Source organism: Lactuca sativa, chromosome 3 (genome assembly GCF_002870075.4).
Source record: "Lactuca sativa cultivar Salinas chromosome 3, Lsat_Salinas_v11, whole genome shotgun sequence".
Taxonomy (NCBI): Eukaryota; Viridiplantae; Streptophyta; class Magnoliopsida; order Asterales; family Asteraceae; genus Lactuca; species Lactuca sativa.
Genome location: NC_056625.2, coordinates 95,135,244 through 95,149,259, shown reverse-complemented (window position 1 = coordinate 95,149,259; position 14,016 = coordinate 95,135,244). Strand labels below are relative to the sequence as shown.

Genomic DNA, 14,016 nt, shown 5'->3' with positions numbered 1-14,016 from the left:
GGATCGTGGTGTCAAGGACGAGACGCAACCCCCAATCACGGCTTCTTGACAAATTTTTTCTCTCGCAGCCAGGGCCGGTCCATTAATTTTTAATGCCCGGGGCGAGATTCTAAACTAATGCCTTTATTTATTTAAAAAATAGTAAAAATAAAATAAATTTTACAATCAAACCAAAACAAGGTTATACAAACAAAAGTATACATAAAATTCATCTAAAACGATGCCTCCTTGTATTTTTTGAAGCAAAAACATCTATTATTTTATCATAATCAACACTTCGTAGGAATTGACTTTCAATACTCAAAATTGTTAATCAATTTAATATTTCTTGAGTCATGGTACTTCGAAGATATGACTTCAATAACTTCAATTTCGAAAAACTTCTTTCCGCGGAAGCAACTGTGACCGGTACCGTCAACAAAATCTTATATGCCACCAACACATTGGGAAACATGTCCATCCCCTTTGCAAACTCCATAATTTGAATAGCTGTCCAAGGAAGTTCACCTTTATATGCTTCATCCGGCAACATTTCCTGCAAAACTTGTAACTCAATAAATAAATCTTTTCCATCAATATCAAGTTCCTCACCATTTGTCAAACTAGTTTCAAGTTTCTTACAACATTTTTTTAATTCATCATCAAGTAAAGATTTTAACTTTGAACCATCAAACAAAAATCCAAAAATAGATTCAAAATGTTGCATTTGCTCAAATCTACTTCTCAATTGAGTTAGAGCCATATCTACTATAACAATAAAATAATCAGTTCTAAATTTTTCTTGAGATGATTGTTGTTCTCTTTCAGTATTTGGAACTTCATCAAATTGTTTTTTTCTACTATAAACACGTTTGATAGGAAATTTTGGTTCAACTCCAATATTTTCTGCTATGTTTTTAGCCTCATTAATAGCAGTGTCAAACCCATTTTCCCTATATTTTTCAAAATAATTAACTAATCCTTCTAAATTTTTTATTGCAACATCAAGAATCATATCCTTGGATTGTAATTTTTTACTTACCAAATTATTTCTAAATAAAATTTCATGCCATATCACTAAACTTAAAATAAATTCAAAATTAGAAAATTCACCATCTACTAATGATTCTGCATCTCTACAAACCTTACCATCATCACTCACTTGAGCTAAATTTGTTAATGCTTCTTTTATTTGAAAAAGTTGAGTTTTTATTGCTTTAACACTTTCAATGTGACTTTCCCAACGAGTAGTAGACAATGATTTTAGGGTTAACTCATCTACATGGTCAAGTAAAACACTCCATCTATGTGTGGAGCTAGAAAAAACATTATATATTGTTTGACAAGTACCAAAAAATGTTTTAGCTTTATGACAAGAGTTTGTCATATCACACAAAACTAAATTTAAATTATGACATCCACAAGGCATATAAAAAGCTATTGAGTTTATATCAAGCAATCTTTTTTGTACACCTTGATGTTTGCCTTTCATATTTGCTCCATTATCATATCCTTGTCCTCGAATACAATTAATATCCAAGTCAAGAGATTTTAAAGCATTTTGTAAAACATTAAAAAGTCCTAAACCGGATGTATCTTCTACCATTAAAAACTCTAAAAAAAACTCTTCTACTTTTATTGGAACATTTGCAACATCAACACATCTAATAATCAAAGTCATTTGCTCTTTACGACTTGCATCCGGAGTGCAATCAAGAATTACCGAAAAATATTTTGCTTTTTTTATTTTTCTAATAATTGCACTTTTAACTTCGGATGCCAACAATTCAATTAATTCATTTTGAATTTTATGACTAATGTAATGAAAGTGACTTTTTTTTTTATCTTGAATAAGTTGAAAATGGTGTTTCATTATTGGATCAAACTCAGCAATCATTTGAAGTACACCTAAAAAGTTACCATTAGATTTCTCATATATTTTTTCATTAGTTCCACGAAAAGCCAAATTATATTCAACTAAACATTTTACAACAGCAATAATTCTTACAAAAACTTCTTTCCAATGTTGAGTATCTTTTTTTATTCTTTCTTGTAACTCTTTATCAATTGTTTCATTTTTCCTTAACCTAAGTCGTGTTTGTGTCCAAGTTTTTAAATTAATCATGTGTTCAGAACTATGTTCATGTTCATTTAATTTTTCACTAAGATGTTTCCAATCATTAATTCCTTCGGTTGCCAAATTACTTCTAGATCTAGCTGTTTTAAATAACTTACAACAAAAACAAAACACTTTATCAAGTTCTTTTGAATACACCAACCACTTTCTATCATAAGAATCACCATTCTTTAATTTACGAATATAAAATTCACAAGAAAAATGTCTACCTAGTGCATCTTTTGGAAAAATTTTGTTATTTTCAATTTCCCTAATAGGCCATTTTTCTACAAGCAAATCTTTCATTTTAAAATCTAACTTATCCCATACCCTTGGATCAAAAATATTAATATCACTAGATTTATCAACAAAATCATTATTTTCATGATCATTAGAATTTTCAATAGGTTCATTAGAAGTTTCAATTGGACCTTTAGAATTATCAACAAAATCATTAGTTTCAACATCATTAGTATTTTCATCATTATTTTCATTTCTAACAAGATACTTATTTAAAGATCCTTGTAATTTATTAGTAAGATCCTGTTCTTTTCGTTTTCGTTTCCTATTTTGAGCACCAGATGGTTGTTTTCTAGGAAACATATTTAAACTTCACAACAAAAATTGTAATAAAAAAGATGTATTAATAACAAAGAAGGATACAACCTGAGATTAGTAATCCGTGAGATTAGCAATCCGTATCCACAACCTGAAGTTAACAATGTATCCACAACCTAAACAAAAAATAGTATCTTTTAGATTTTCAGAAATTAAATTAACATACTATTCATAAATCAAAAAAACAATCAGATTATTCAAAAATCAGAATTTAAAAAAATCAACAGATTATATTCATCCAATTATTCAGAATTCTGAATTAACATCTCAGCAAAATCAAAATCAGAATTCATATCGCATCTCAGAAAAATCAAAAACAGAATTCATATACAGATTCAACAATAGACATACTATATCATATTCAACAATAGACATATACATAACTTATCAGATTTACAGATTATATAAAAACAATCAAAATCAAAAACATAACTTGATCAGAATTTCATAAAGCAAGAGTAGTAGAAGAAAAAGAAAGAAAAAAATTACCTGTAAAATTAATGAGGCTTAGTGTAATCCAGTTTCCTTAACACGGTAAGTCTGCAATCTTGGATCGGATGAGTTGAATGGAAAGTTCACTTCTCGCTATATAAAAAAACTGAAATTTCAAAAACTTACTGGATTAGGAGTTATGCAAGAAACTTTCAATTAGGTTATGTAAGAAATTTGACAGATTAGAAAAAACTTACAGGATTGATTAGGCGTTAGGACCTTAGGGCTTATCGCTTATGAGGACGAATTCATCAATCATCACAGTGCCGGTTCATCAATAGCTCTGTAATCTGTATACACCTTTGAATAGAGGACGATTTAGGAAATTAGAAAGAAAAAAGTAGACGATCGCGATTGGCGAGAGAGAGAGAGACATGGCAGTATGCGAATGCGATGGCCGATAGACTAAAAGTCTAAATATTGATTTCAAACTGTAATCATCCATGTGTTGGATTAGTGTCTAAGTTCATAACTATTTTGGTATGTACTTGACCCGATGGTGCATGGTCCTTTTGGGTTGCCTTCACCAAAGCAACTTGATTGGAGAAATAAATAAAGAGAGAGAGGTTATTATGATTTATTAATATGTTATAAGGATAATATATTAAAGGAGAAATCATATTTGTTTAATTAATATTGGTCAATAATTAATTAAGAATTAATTTTGTGATCAAGTGTAATTAATTAAACTTGAGGGGCTGAATTGTAATTATGTGATAGTTACAAAATAAGGTAAGGATTATCTTATATATATGGTGAACGAATTTGAGGTGTAAATCCCTTAGAATTTGACTAGGATAAGGATTTCTAGGACTTATCTTATGGTTGCTTGGTGGATAAGCAACTAGATAAGGATAAGGACTAAAACCCTAATCTTTACACCTATATAAACCCCCTAAGGCATAGGAATTCGGCCATCCCTTCCCAAGAGGTCCTAAGGACGAATTCTAACCTCCCTCCTCTCTCTTTATACCTTCTCCACTTGCTTATGGTGTTTATAAGCCATTAGAGGAGTGACACTTGTGACTCTCTGCTTTCCAAGGTCAATTCAAGGAGGAATTGGATTGTTATTGCTATATAACAATCAAGGTATGTTCTTAAACCTATTTACATGTGAATTCTGATTTCCATATGCTAGTATTAGGGTTCAAAGTCTTGGATTCAAAGTATGTACAATAGAGAAACCTAGATCCGAGCTTTAGGGTTTGTATGAGCACATAGGATGTCTTATGACCAAAACCCATCAGTGGTATCAGAGCCATGATTGGTTTCTATTGTATTGATGCTTGATGTAACTGAAAATCGTGTTTTGGCCTCACTGTTCGAACTGACTCGGCGAGTCAGCCCTACTCGGCGAGTTCCAGAGGGTGACTCGGCGAGTCGGTGCGTCAGACAGTGCTTATCTCAGGATTTCTTGCTGTTTTTGCATTGGGATAATTACCTTATCATGTTAGATTAATATTAATCCGATTATATGATATATTTGACTATATTTTTAATCTAATTGAAGATATTTATCAATTAATAAGATAATTGTTTCCTTATAAGATAATTGATTAATTATTTTAAGTAAATTGATAAATTATTTTGCAAGAAATCATCAAATATGGATAATTATGTGATTAAATGTTAATTTGAATTATTTGTTATTTGATCCTTGTTGTTGTGAAAAGTTTCATATTTGGCCCTTTAGGTTTTATAGTTTAAAATTTGAACCCCAAAAAGTTTTGTTGTTTTGAAATTTAAATAGTTGAAACCCTAATGTTTTGAAAAAGGTTTCAAAACTTGCCCTCAAGTTTTGGAATTTAAATTTTGATTAAATGGTTTAATTTTGATGTATATTTAAATTCTAAACCCTTATGGTTTGAAATGTTTCAAAACTTGCCCTCAAGTTTTGGAATTTAAAAGTTGATTAAAAGTTTAATTAGGAATGTTAAATTCTAAAACTCTAGTATAGTTTTAAAAAAAAGTTCAAATCACACCCTTATGGTTTTATTAATTAATTAAGGTGTATAATTAAAAGAAGTTTAATAAATCCATAAAAGTTTAGGTCTACAATTTAATTGAATTAAATGTATAATTGTTAAATTAGACCACCTAGTATTTTAAAAGTATAAAAATACACCCTATACTATATATAACATTAAAGGTCTAACATTATATATATGTATGAGTAAAAGTCAGTCTTACCGTTAGTAGGCCTCATTCACGAAGCTGGTCTATAAGGGGTGTTTAAGGAAATTGCCTATAAAATGGCGATTGAATGGGTATCCACTCTTACCCACCGCACTCTTGACTAGTGGAGGGTCGTTAGCCGAACGGGTAGGATAGGACGAAACCTTCCATTATAAGTATAATGAATTATAAAAGTAACTAAATGTTTTCACAAAATTTCCAATCTTAGTTACTTAGGCAAAAGTGAATTGATGCAATTCCATGAAATTACACTTTGTGCCCTTGCGAAGACGTTAGTGGAGCGTGTGTGGTTAACCGGCACACTAAATGGGTCTAAGCAAAGGTAGCAAAGGGTGACTCAATGTTTGTCATAGTTCGGTGGAGCGTGTGTGGTTTACCGGCACATCGAATAGGTGACTGTAACATGTGAGGGCACCATGTAAGTTTGCATGGTTATTCACACCCGCTTTGTGATCCTCGGCATCCCAGTCACAAACAAGAGGGGCATATCGAGATTTAAACATGCCATTGAAAGTTCAATGAATCTCAAAGGATCTAGGAGTTTTCATAGATTTAGAACTTAAATTTAATTTTCGTTTTTCATGGTGGAAATTAGTGAATCGTCATTCACTTACCTTCAAATGTTCTGCAATTTGGGTTACGGCATCCCTCTCCCGAGTTGTAGAATATTGTGTTGGGTCCTAGCCTTGGAATTTCATTTGGGTGATCTACCAAGGATTCAATCTATCAACTAACTTGAATTCATTTTCTCCCATTTTGTAGATGTCAAAGTTTGACAACTATGGTCTTCTCAAATCCCGTGGAACAAGCATTCCACATGAAGATGATATTTCACGATTCGATCGAGGAACAAGAGATCATGCTTCACCTCCTCCTCCTCCTCCAATTATTCTCCCTAACCCACAAGATTGTAAAATTAAAAGGTTCAATATCACTCAAGCCCGTTTGGCAAGTAAACATAAAGAAGGAAAGTCGTTGTCTGTGAGGAAATGGCTGTTGATTGGGTTCTTCAGTCACTTCCTAACTCGTATAGTTAGTTCGTAAGAGAGTACTATATGATGAACCATGACGTGACCCTTATAGATCTCACCTCTATGCTTATTGCTGCCGAATCAGCAATGGTTTGGCGCAATAGAAAAGCAAAGTTAATTGGTGAATCTGCCTTCAAGACCTCTATGGATATAGACAATGGCAATGAAAGACATGCAATGATCGAAAAGGTTGATCATAAGAGAAAGGTGATGTCTAAAGTAGTTCCATGTGTTGTTCCGAAAGAGTCAATTTGCTTTTATTGCCAAGAGAAGGGGCATTGGAAATAAAGTTGCCCTAATTACCTAAGAGATCTAAGAGATGGGAGAGTCAAAAGTATGACTGCGCTTTAGGTAAATATCCACTATCTAACTCAATTAAGTTCCTATTCATTGATTCTTAATACATGATGTAATAAGATTGCATTTGAATGTTTTGTAGGGTCGGTGAAAAGAAAGGAAGCTTGATAAGAGAAAGCAAGATGAATCTAATCACAAGAGATGGATCTCGATCGCATGGACTTGAAGATTAGATTTTGAGCTTAGAAAGTTATGATAGAGTTGTTAGAAATTTTCTTTTGTACATAGTTTTCAATGGATTTTGCATTGTAAGGACAAATTTTTTCCGCTGCTTTTATAAATAAAATAAATTTTGTTTGACTTATTTATTTATTTGTTTATTTCCTTGCAATGAAATCGTTATGAAAATTGATGTTTGAATATTTCTACAACGAATGGATATGATTCTTGTTTATGTTATTTATGGAAATGTCAAGAATTTACCAAATAGGGAGAGTTTCTCATCGCCCAAAGTTTCAATCGGACAGAAATTTGGAATCATGCAACTTGGTTGCATGATGAATGAGAAATTCATATTTGGAAAATAGACCAATTCGTTGACAAAGTGTCAAGTGAAGGACTAGGAGATCAAGTACACAAAGTAGTGTGTTGATCAAGTTCACCATAAGAATAACAAAGATATTTGTCATGATTTACTAAAGGCTTAGTAAATATGATTATACTTACAAGATTAAGTGTAATTCTAAATTGATTAAAGGGTTTAGATCAATAGTAGAATGAATAAGAAGAATCAAGTAGGCAGAAAGATAAAAGTTTTTCCATTCTAAGAAGAATGGAGAGTACCTTTTATGCTTTATGATAGGTCTTAATGATTAAGAACAATATCTCAATTGATCCTCTAAGTGAGTCTTAGTACAATTGTATGTCAAAGAAGAGGAATCAAGAATTGAAGAAATGGTTAAATCAATAAGTCAATCATACTTCGTTCCAAAACAAGTCTTAAAGTTAAGATTGTGACAATGAGTGAAAAGTATTAAGAATGTTTAAAACATTCATTAAATGTGGTAAGTTATGATAAGACAAAGACCAACTAGGACCAATTTATGAAGAGTTTTGATAAAAGCTACACTAACTCTTGAATATTTGTTTGTCAAGAAATGTTTTGACAAGAGAATCTTATATGTCAAGGAGTCAGTGGGAGTCTTAATGGTCTTGAAAGGTTTCAAGAACAAATCAAATAAACCTTATCGATCATCACTAGCACACGAGTTGAGGTTTACAACCTATCGTGTTGAAATTATTTTGATTCTGTGCCAATCCAATTGAGTTAATTATGCATAAGAGTCCTATGAGTTCTCATTTTGAACGCATAAAAGGCAAAGCACCTTAATCAATGAAAGGTACATTGATAGGAAAGGGTGAGCTGCTTAACTACTTGGAAGACATGGTGGGCAGCTGTGCTACCATAAAGGCAAGAAATCGAGATCAAGAAAGTTCGATCCATAAGAGTTTGAATTTGTCATAAACTTTGGTTTTGACACATTCACATGGATAGGAACAAATACACAGTTTAAATCTAAGTGTCATAAGATTTCCTCCTTCATGAAAATGATTGTGAGGAAATGCTTTCACTAAGAAAGATTTTAAGAAGATAGTGATTGCAAAATTGCATTCTCGAATTCAATTATGGTTACGGCATCCCTTTCCATAATTTGAATTGTGAGGTTTGGCAATTAGTCTTAATTGTTTAGACACACATATGAACTATCGAAGGCAAATGTGTATAAGTTCAAGAAGCATTGATAAAGGATTATCAAAGCACTAAGTATTAGAAACATGAACTTAAGAAATTCAATAAGCATTGTTTTTCTGAAAGTTAAGATGTTTATGAATACATGTCGAAGCTAGTGGGAGCATAAGTGTTATGTTTTATAATAATCATCATGATAGTGGGAGCATAGATGTTATGATTGTATGATTATTAAGAAAAGTATTGCAAGGTTAGCAATATTAATTATAGAAAAACAAGAGTCATACTTTGCAAAGTTGTAAGAGTTGAAAGGTTGTTTTGCTATAATTAAGGGAGAGAATATTATGCTTCATTTCAAATCTAAAGGTTTAGGTTGAGAAATGTTAATAAAATTTAGTCAAAGGTACAAAGTGTGTTCTTAAAATTTCGATTATGATTACGGCATCCCTTTTCACAATTCGAATTTTGAGAACATAGCAAATAAAACATTATGCATCGTGTCTCATATGCTTCGGGTATAGGATCGATTGCAAATGCTTAATGTTTGACCATTCTAAAATTTTCCAAATGTCTAACGCATTTAGAGGGAAAAAGGACAAGAATTGGTTTTGACTAAAACAATTAAACAACTATCAAAGGACAATCCAAAGTTCGACGAGGATTGGTCGCTTGTGAGTAGTTGGAAGTATAGTATTGGAAGATATGGAAATGTTCTCATATTGGATGGACCATATCGACATCATTACGAATAGATAAGATTCTATTAAAAATGAGTTGTCATATGGAACATATGGAAGTGTGTCTATATTGGAAATTGATTATTGAGAAATCTATGATTAGATTAGAAACTTCTATGCAAAAGGATGTTCAAAGAATGTACTTTGAGTGAGAGACATCACGTATATGGAATTGTCTTGTAACAATCTCCAATAGAGGACTTTGTAATATCATTGGCAATAGTCTTTGTGACTTTGGTGCAGTGACATTACGAAAGGATAAGTTGCATAGAATGCTAGAATCTAGCATATTCTGTAAGTAGCAAGAATTTGATATTCTTTAACTTGTGGAAAAAGGATTTGGAGTTGAGAAATGAGAATGATTGGAAATGTGTTCAATATGATCTATTTCACAAAGTAAGAACCATAGGTAAACATTGTGTGCATGCTAGGAGCATGGGACAAGTGTTGGAATTCAAGTAAGAAGTTGATTACCCGAAACGACAAATAATGAGTAATCAATATGGTGATAAATAAAAGGCGTTTTATTTATACTCAAAGGTTTGAGGCCATATGGGATTAGTATTATTCTTGTGTTTCACATTTGCATGTTTTGACTTCCAGAATAATTGAGTTTATTAAGAATAATCGAATTATTCGAACGGGCCACAGTCATTCATATGTTGGAAGTAGATATGAATGAAGACTGTCGTGAATTGGTGTGTGGATTGTCTAAAAGAGTATTAGACATAAGCAAATGTTTGCTGCAACGTTCATGAGTGCTTACGAATATGATTTGAGCATTGGATTAAACCCACGCTCACTTGGATCACTCCATGAATTGTATCACGAGTGATTGGTGAGACGATAACATCTTATATTCTTGAAACCGAGATGTGTGAGTTGTATCTTGCAAATCGGTTACACATTGATAATATGTAAACGCACCAGTAACTTGGTGTTATAAAACATATTGTTGTGTGTGATTTGGTGCGTGAGTACAAGCAAACATTGTATCAAAGTTTATCCGTTCCTTTTATCCAAAGTAGGATAAAAGCGATATCTTTGGGCCCCTCGATGGTTTAGTGATGACAAACGTAAATGCTCGGCCGGGCTAGGGCTAATTTGATTTGTTCAATTAGTCAGTCGTCATAAATCAGAAATCGAGATATAGTACAAAGAGAATGATTTGAAATCACATCTTATATGATATCTAGAATGGAGGAATATATGATCCCTTATCTAAGGACACGCGTATTTGATATGATCAGAGTTGACAGCGGCTTTGGAAAGCTACGATTGCAGATCGGGATCCGAAGTCATACGCAGAATAGTTGTTACACTTATCCAAGTGGGAGACTGTTGGATTAGTGTCTAAGTCCATAACTATTTTGGTATGTACTTGACCCGATGGTGCATGGTCCTTTTGGGTTGTCTTCACCAAAGCAACTTGATTGGAGAAATAAATAAAGAGAGAGAGGTTATTATGATTTATTAATATGTTATAAGGATAATATATTAAAGGAGAAATCATATTTGTTTAATTAATATTGGTCAATAATTAATTAAGAATTAATTTTGTGATCAAGTGTAATTAATTAAACTTGAGGGGCTGAATTGTAATTATGTGATAGTTACAAAATAAGGTAAGGATTATCTTATATATATGGTGAACGAATTTGAGGTGTAAATCCCTTAGAATTTGACTAGGATAAGGATTTCTAGGACTTATCTTATGGTTGCTTGGTGGATAAGCAACTAGATAAGGATAAGGACTAAAACCCTAATCTTTACACCTATATAAACCCCCTAAGGCATAGGAATTCGGCCATCCCTTCCCAAGAGGTCCTAAGGACGAATTCTAACCTCCCTCCTCTCTCTTTATACCTTCTCCACTTGCTTATGGTGTTTATAAGCCATTAGAGGAGTGACACTTGTGACTCTCTGCTTTCCAAGGTCAATTCAAGGAGGAATTGGATTGTTATTGCTATATAACAATCAAGGTATGTTCTTAAACCTATTTACATGTGAATTCTGATTTCCATATGCTAGTATTAGGGTTCAAAGTCTTGGATTCAAAGTATGTACAATAGAGAAACCTAGATCCGAGCTTTAGGGTTTGTATGAGCATATAGGATGTCTTATGACCAAAACCCATCACCATGTCCATCTCCATTCTCAAGAAAGGACACCTCGTGTTCTTCATCTTCAATTACTGGAGGTTTAGATCGAAGAGTCGGATAGCATGTACTAGGTCTCCAATAATCCGCTCCAAGAATCTGCTGCCCTCTTTAGCCTTGAACCGGTTGGATTTTGCTGGACTAATCTTGATGGCCCAAATATACCTATAAGACACTTTGAAAAATTGCTGCCCCATTATAAATTGATGCCCTGGGCCATGGCCCAGCTCGCCCTGGGCTTGGGTCGGCTCTGCTCGCAGCCTTCTTCGGCCCATGCCCATATTTATTATATTTTAATTTTAATTTTTATTTATCTATTATTTATAACTTTATTTAAGAAATAAATCCGCCCACGCCTCACTCTCATTGTTGGTTGTGGTTGTTGCTATGGTAGATTAGTGAGAGATCTAAGTGGTGGTGAATACAGAGTAGGACAGAGGCATGTGTGGTTGGTGGTGGTAGTAGCAGAAGATGGAGGAATGGAGATAAGTGGGTGGTGGTGATGACGGTGACGGTGATGGAAGAGACCGACAATAGGAGAGGTAGAGATGATGATGAGGAACGAGAGAGAAAATAAGGTTTAAATGGTTATGTGAAGGAATGGTTTTTGATAAATGGATAATAAATGTGTTTTTAATATAATAAAAATAAATAAAATAACTAATTAAAAAACAAATACTCCGTATATAAGAGATAAATATTAAATAAATTAAAATAATAATAGGTAAGTGCAATATAGTTATTAATCTACTCTAATAAATGAAGGTTTTTTTTGTCACATGTTACATTTTCATTCAATTTGTCAAATGTCATTTTATTGTTATTTTGAATTAATTTATTTTTCACATGTCATTTTATAGGTATTTCTATTTTAATAAATTTTACATAATACTTTAATATAATAATTACAATAAATATAGTAATAAATTGATATCAATTTTATTAATAGATTTACCTTTTTATTTTAAAATTCTCAAATTAAAGCTTATTAGTTTATTTTGGTTATTTATTTAAATTTAAAAGATAAAAAAATCAATTTTAATAATTCATTGTTTTTCTTATTTTTTTTATAAATCCAAAGTTCTTAAATATTTAAACTTTTATATTTAATTTTTTTAATTAACCCATGTAATACATGGGTCTTACACCTAATGTCTAATATGGATGAAGTATGCAAACATAAGAAGGAGCTACGTCAAGGATCATATATGTAACTTTTAGAAACCATGGGGACAAGACATGTCAAAAATTGAAAAAATAGACTTTGATGTGTGCAAACCACATTGGCTAAAACTGTAATATACAATAATAATATAATATCCTTTCTAATAAATGAAATTTTTTTTTGTCATTTGTCACACTCTCAATCAATTTGTTAAATATCATTTTGTAGTTATTTTGAATTAATTTTTTTTCCACATGTCATTTTATGGTTTTTCTGTTTTTATTAAATTCCACATAGTATTTAAATGCAATAATAAATGCATATTGATTTTCTTAATGAACTTTCCCTTTAATTTCAAAATTACTAAATTAAAGCTTCATTAATTTTGTTCATTTATTTATTTATATTATTTGTTTAAATTGAAGAAAAAAACACTTTAATTTTTATAATTCAATATTTTTTTATTTTTCTTATAAATTCAAACTTCTCAAATGTTTAGAATTTTATATTTAGTTTTTTTCTTTTAAATAAACTCATGTAATACATTGGTCTTATACCTAGTAATAGTAGTAGTAATAATAATAATAATAATAATAATAATAATAATAATAATAATAATAATAAGACAAATTTTCACAAATGATCCTTATGAATTTAATTGTCCCCAAAACAATCCTTATAAAACTTTTTTTTGCGTGAATGGTCTCTTTCGATAAAACTTAGCACACCAATAGTTTGGCGCCCCAATGATCCTTATGTACAACGTCTGTTTGGTTTGATATTAAGTTCCTCATAAGGACCATTTGTGAAATTTTGTGAAACTTCACATAATGACCATTTTCTGATATTTTGTGAAATTGTGTATAAAAATCATATGTGAATTTTTTTTTTAAATCTCTTAAATTTTATAGTAATTATCATTAATCAAATAAAAAGGAAAGAAAATAAAACATAGAAAATATAAATTTATACAAAAAAAAAAACTTACTAATTTTAATCAATATATAAATATATTTTATGTGTTATATAAATAATTTTTGTTATATAAACTTTATCTAAAATATTTAAGATACAATACATAGTTAAATATTTTTGTTTTTTACTTTTTATCTAAAAATATTTGAAGTATAAAAAACATCATTTTATCTATTATTATTTTTTATATAACATAATTTAAGAGATTTATATACTTAAGATATTTTATTTAATATATAAATAAACCGATTTAAAGTTCAATCCAAACTAAATTGAACCAATTAAACATTTAACCGATTAGAAGTTAAATTTGTACTTATATTTTGAAATTAAAACATAAACATATTTTTATCTTTAACTAAAATTAACATATTTATACTTTTCAAAATAACAACATATTATTATTTTTATAATAACATATCATATTATTTAGAAAAAAATATCATAAATGGTCTCTGTGTTTTTCTCATATCTGAAGTTTAGTCTCTACATTTAAAAAAA

At 30.9% G+C, this 14,016-nt stretch overlaps 1 protein-coding gene across 1 annotated transcript; it reads right to left on the bottom strand.

Moving 5' to 3' along the window:
* Positions 1-313: 313 nt before the first annotated feature.
* Positions 314-3,062, bottom strand: LOC111912082 (uncharacterized). Its single transcript, XM_052769763.1, has 5 exons — positions 3,045-3,062; positions 2,762-2,829; positions 1,093-2,705; positions 1,022-1,031; positions 314-932 (listed from the first exon to the last, which is right to left on the bottom strand). Exons 1-5 carry the CDS (start codon positions 3,060-3,062, stop codon positions 314-316), a joined length of 2,328 nt encoding a protein of 775 aa, XP_052625723.1.
* Positions 3,063-14,016: the final 10,954 nt, after the last annotated feature.

What these genes read in the sequence shown, in the direction of transcription:
- LOC111912082 (XM_052769763.1), bottom strand. An exon ending in TCACGGATTACTAATCTCAG is followed by an intron (nt 2,706 to 2,761) that starts GTTGTATCCTTC and finishes TTTGTTGTGAAG; the next exon opens with TTTAAATATGTTTCCTAGAA.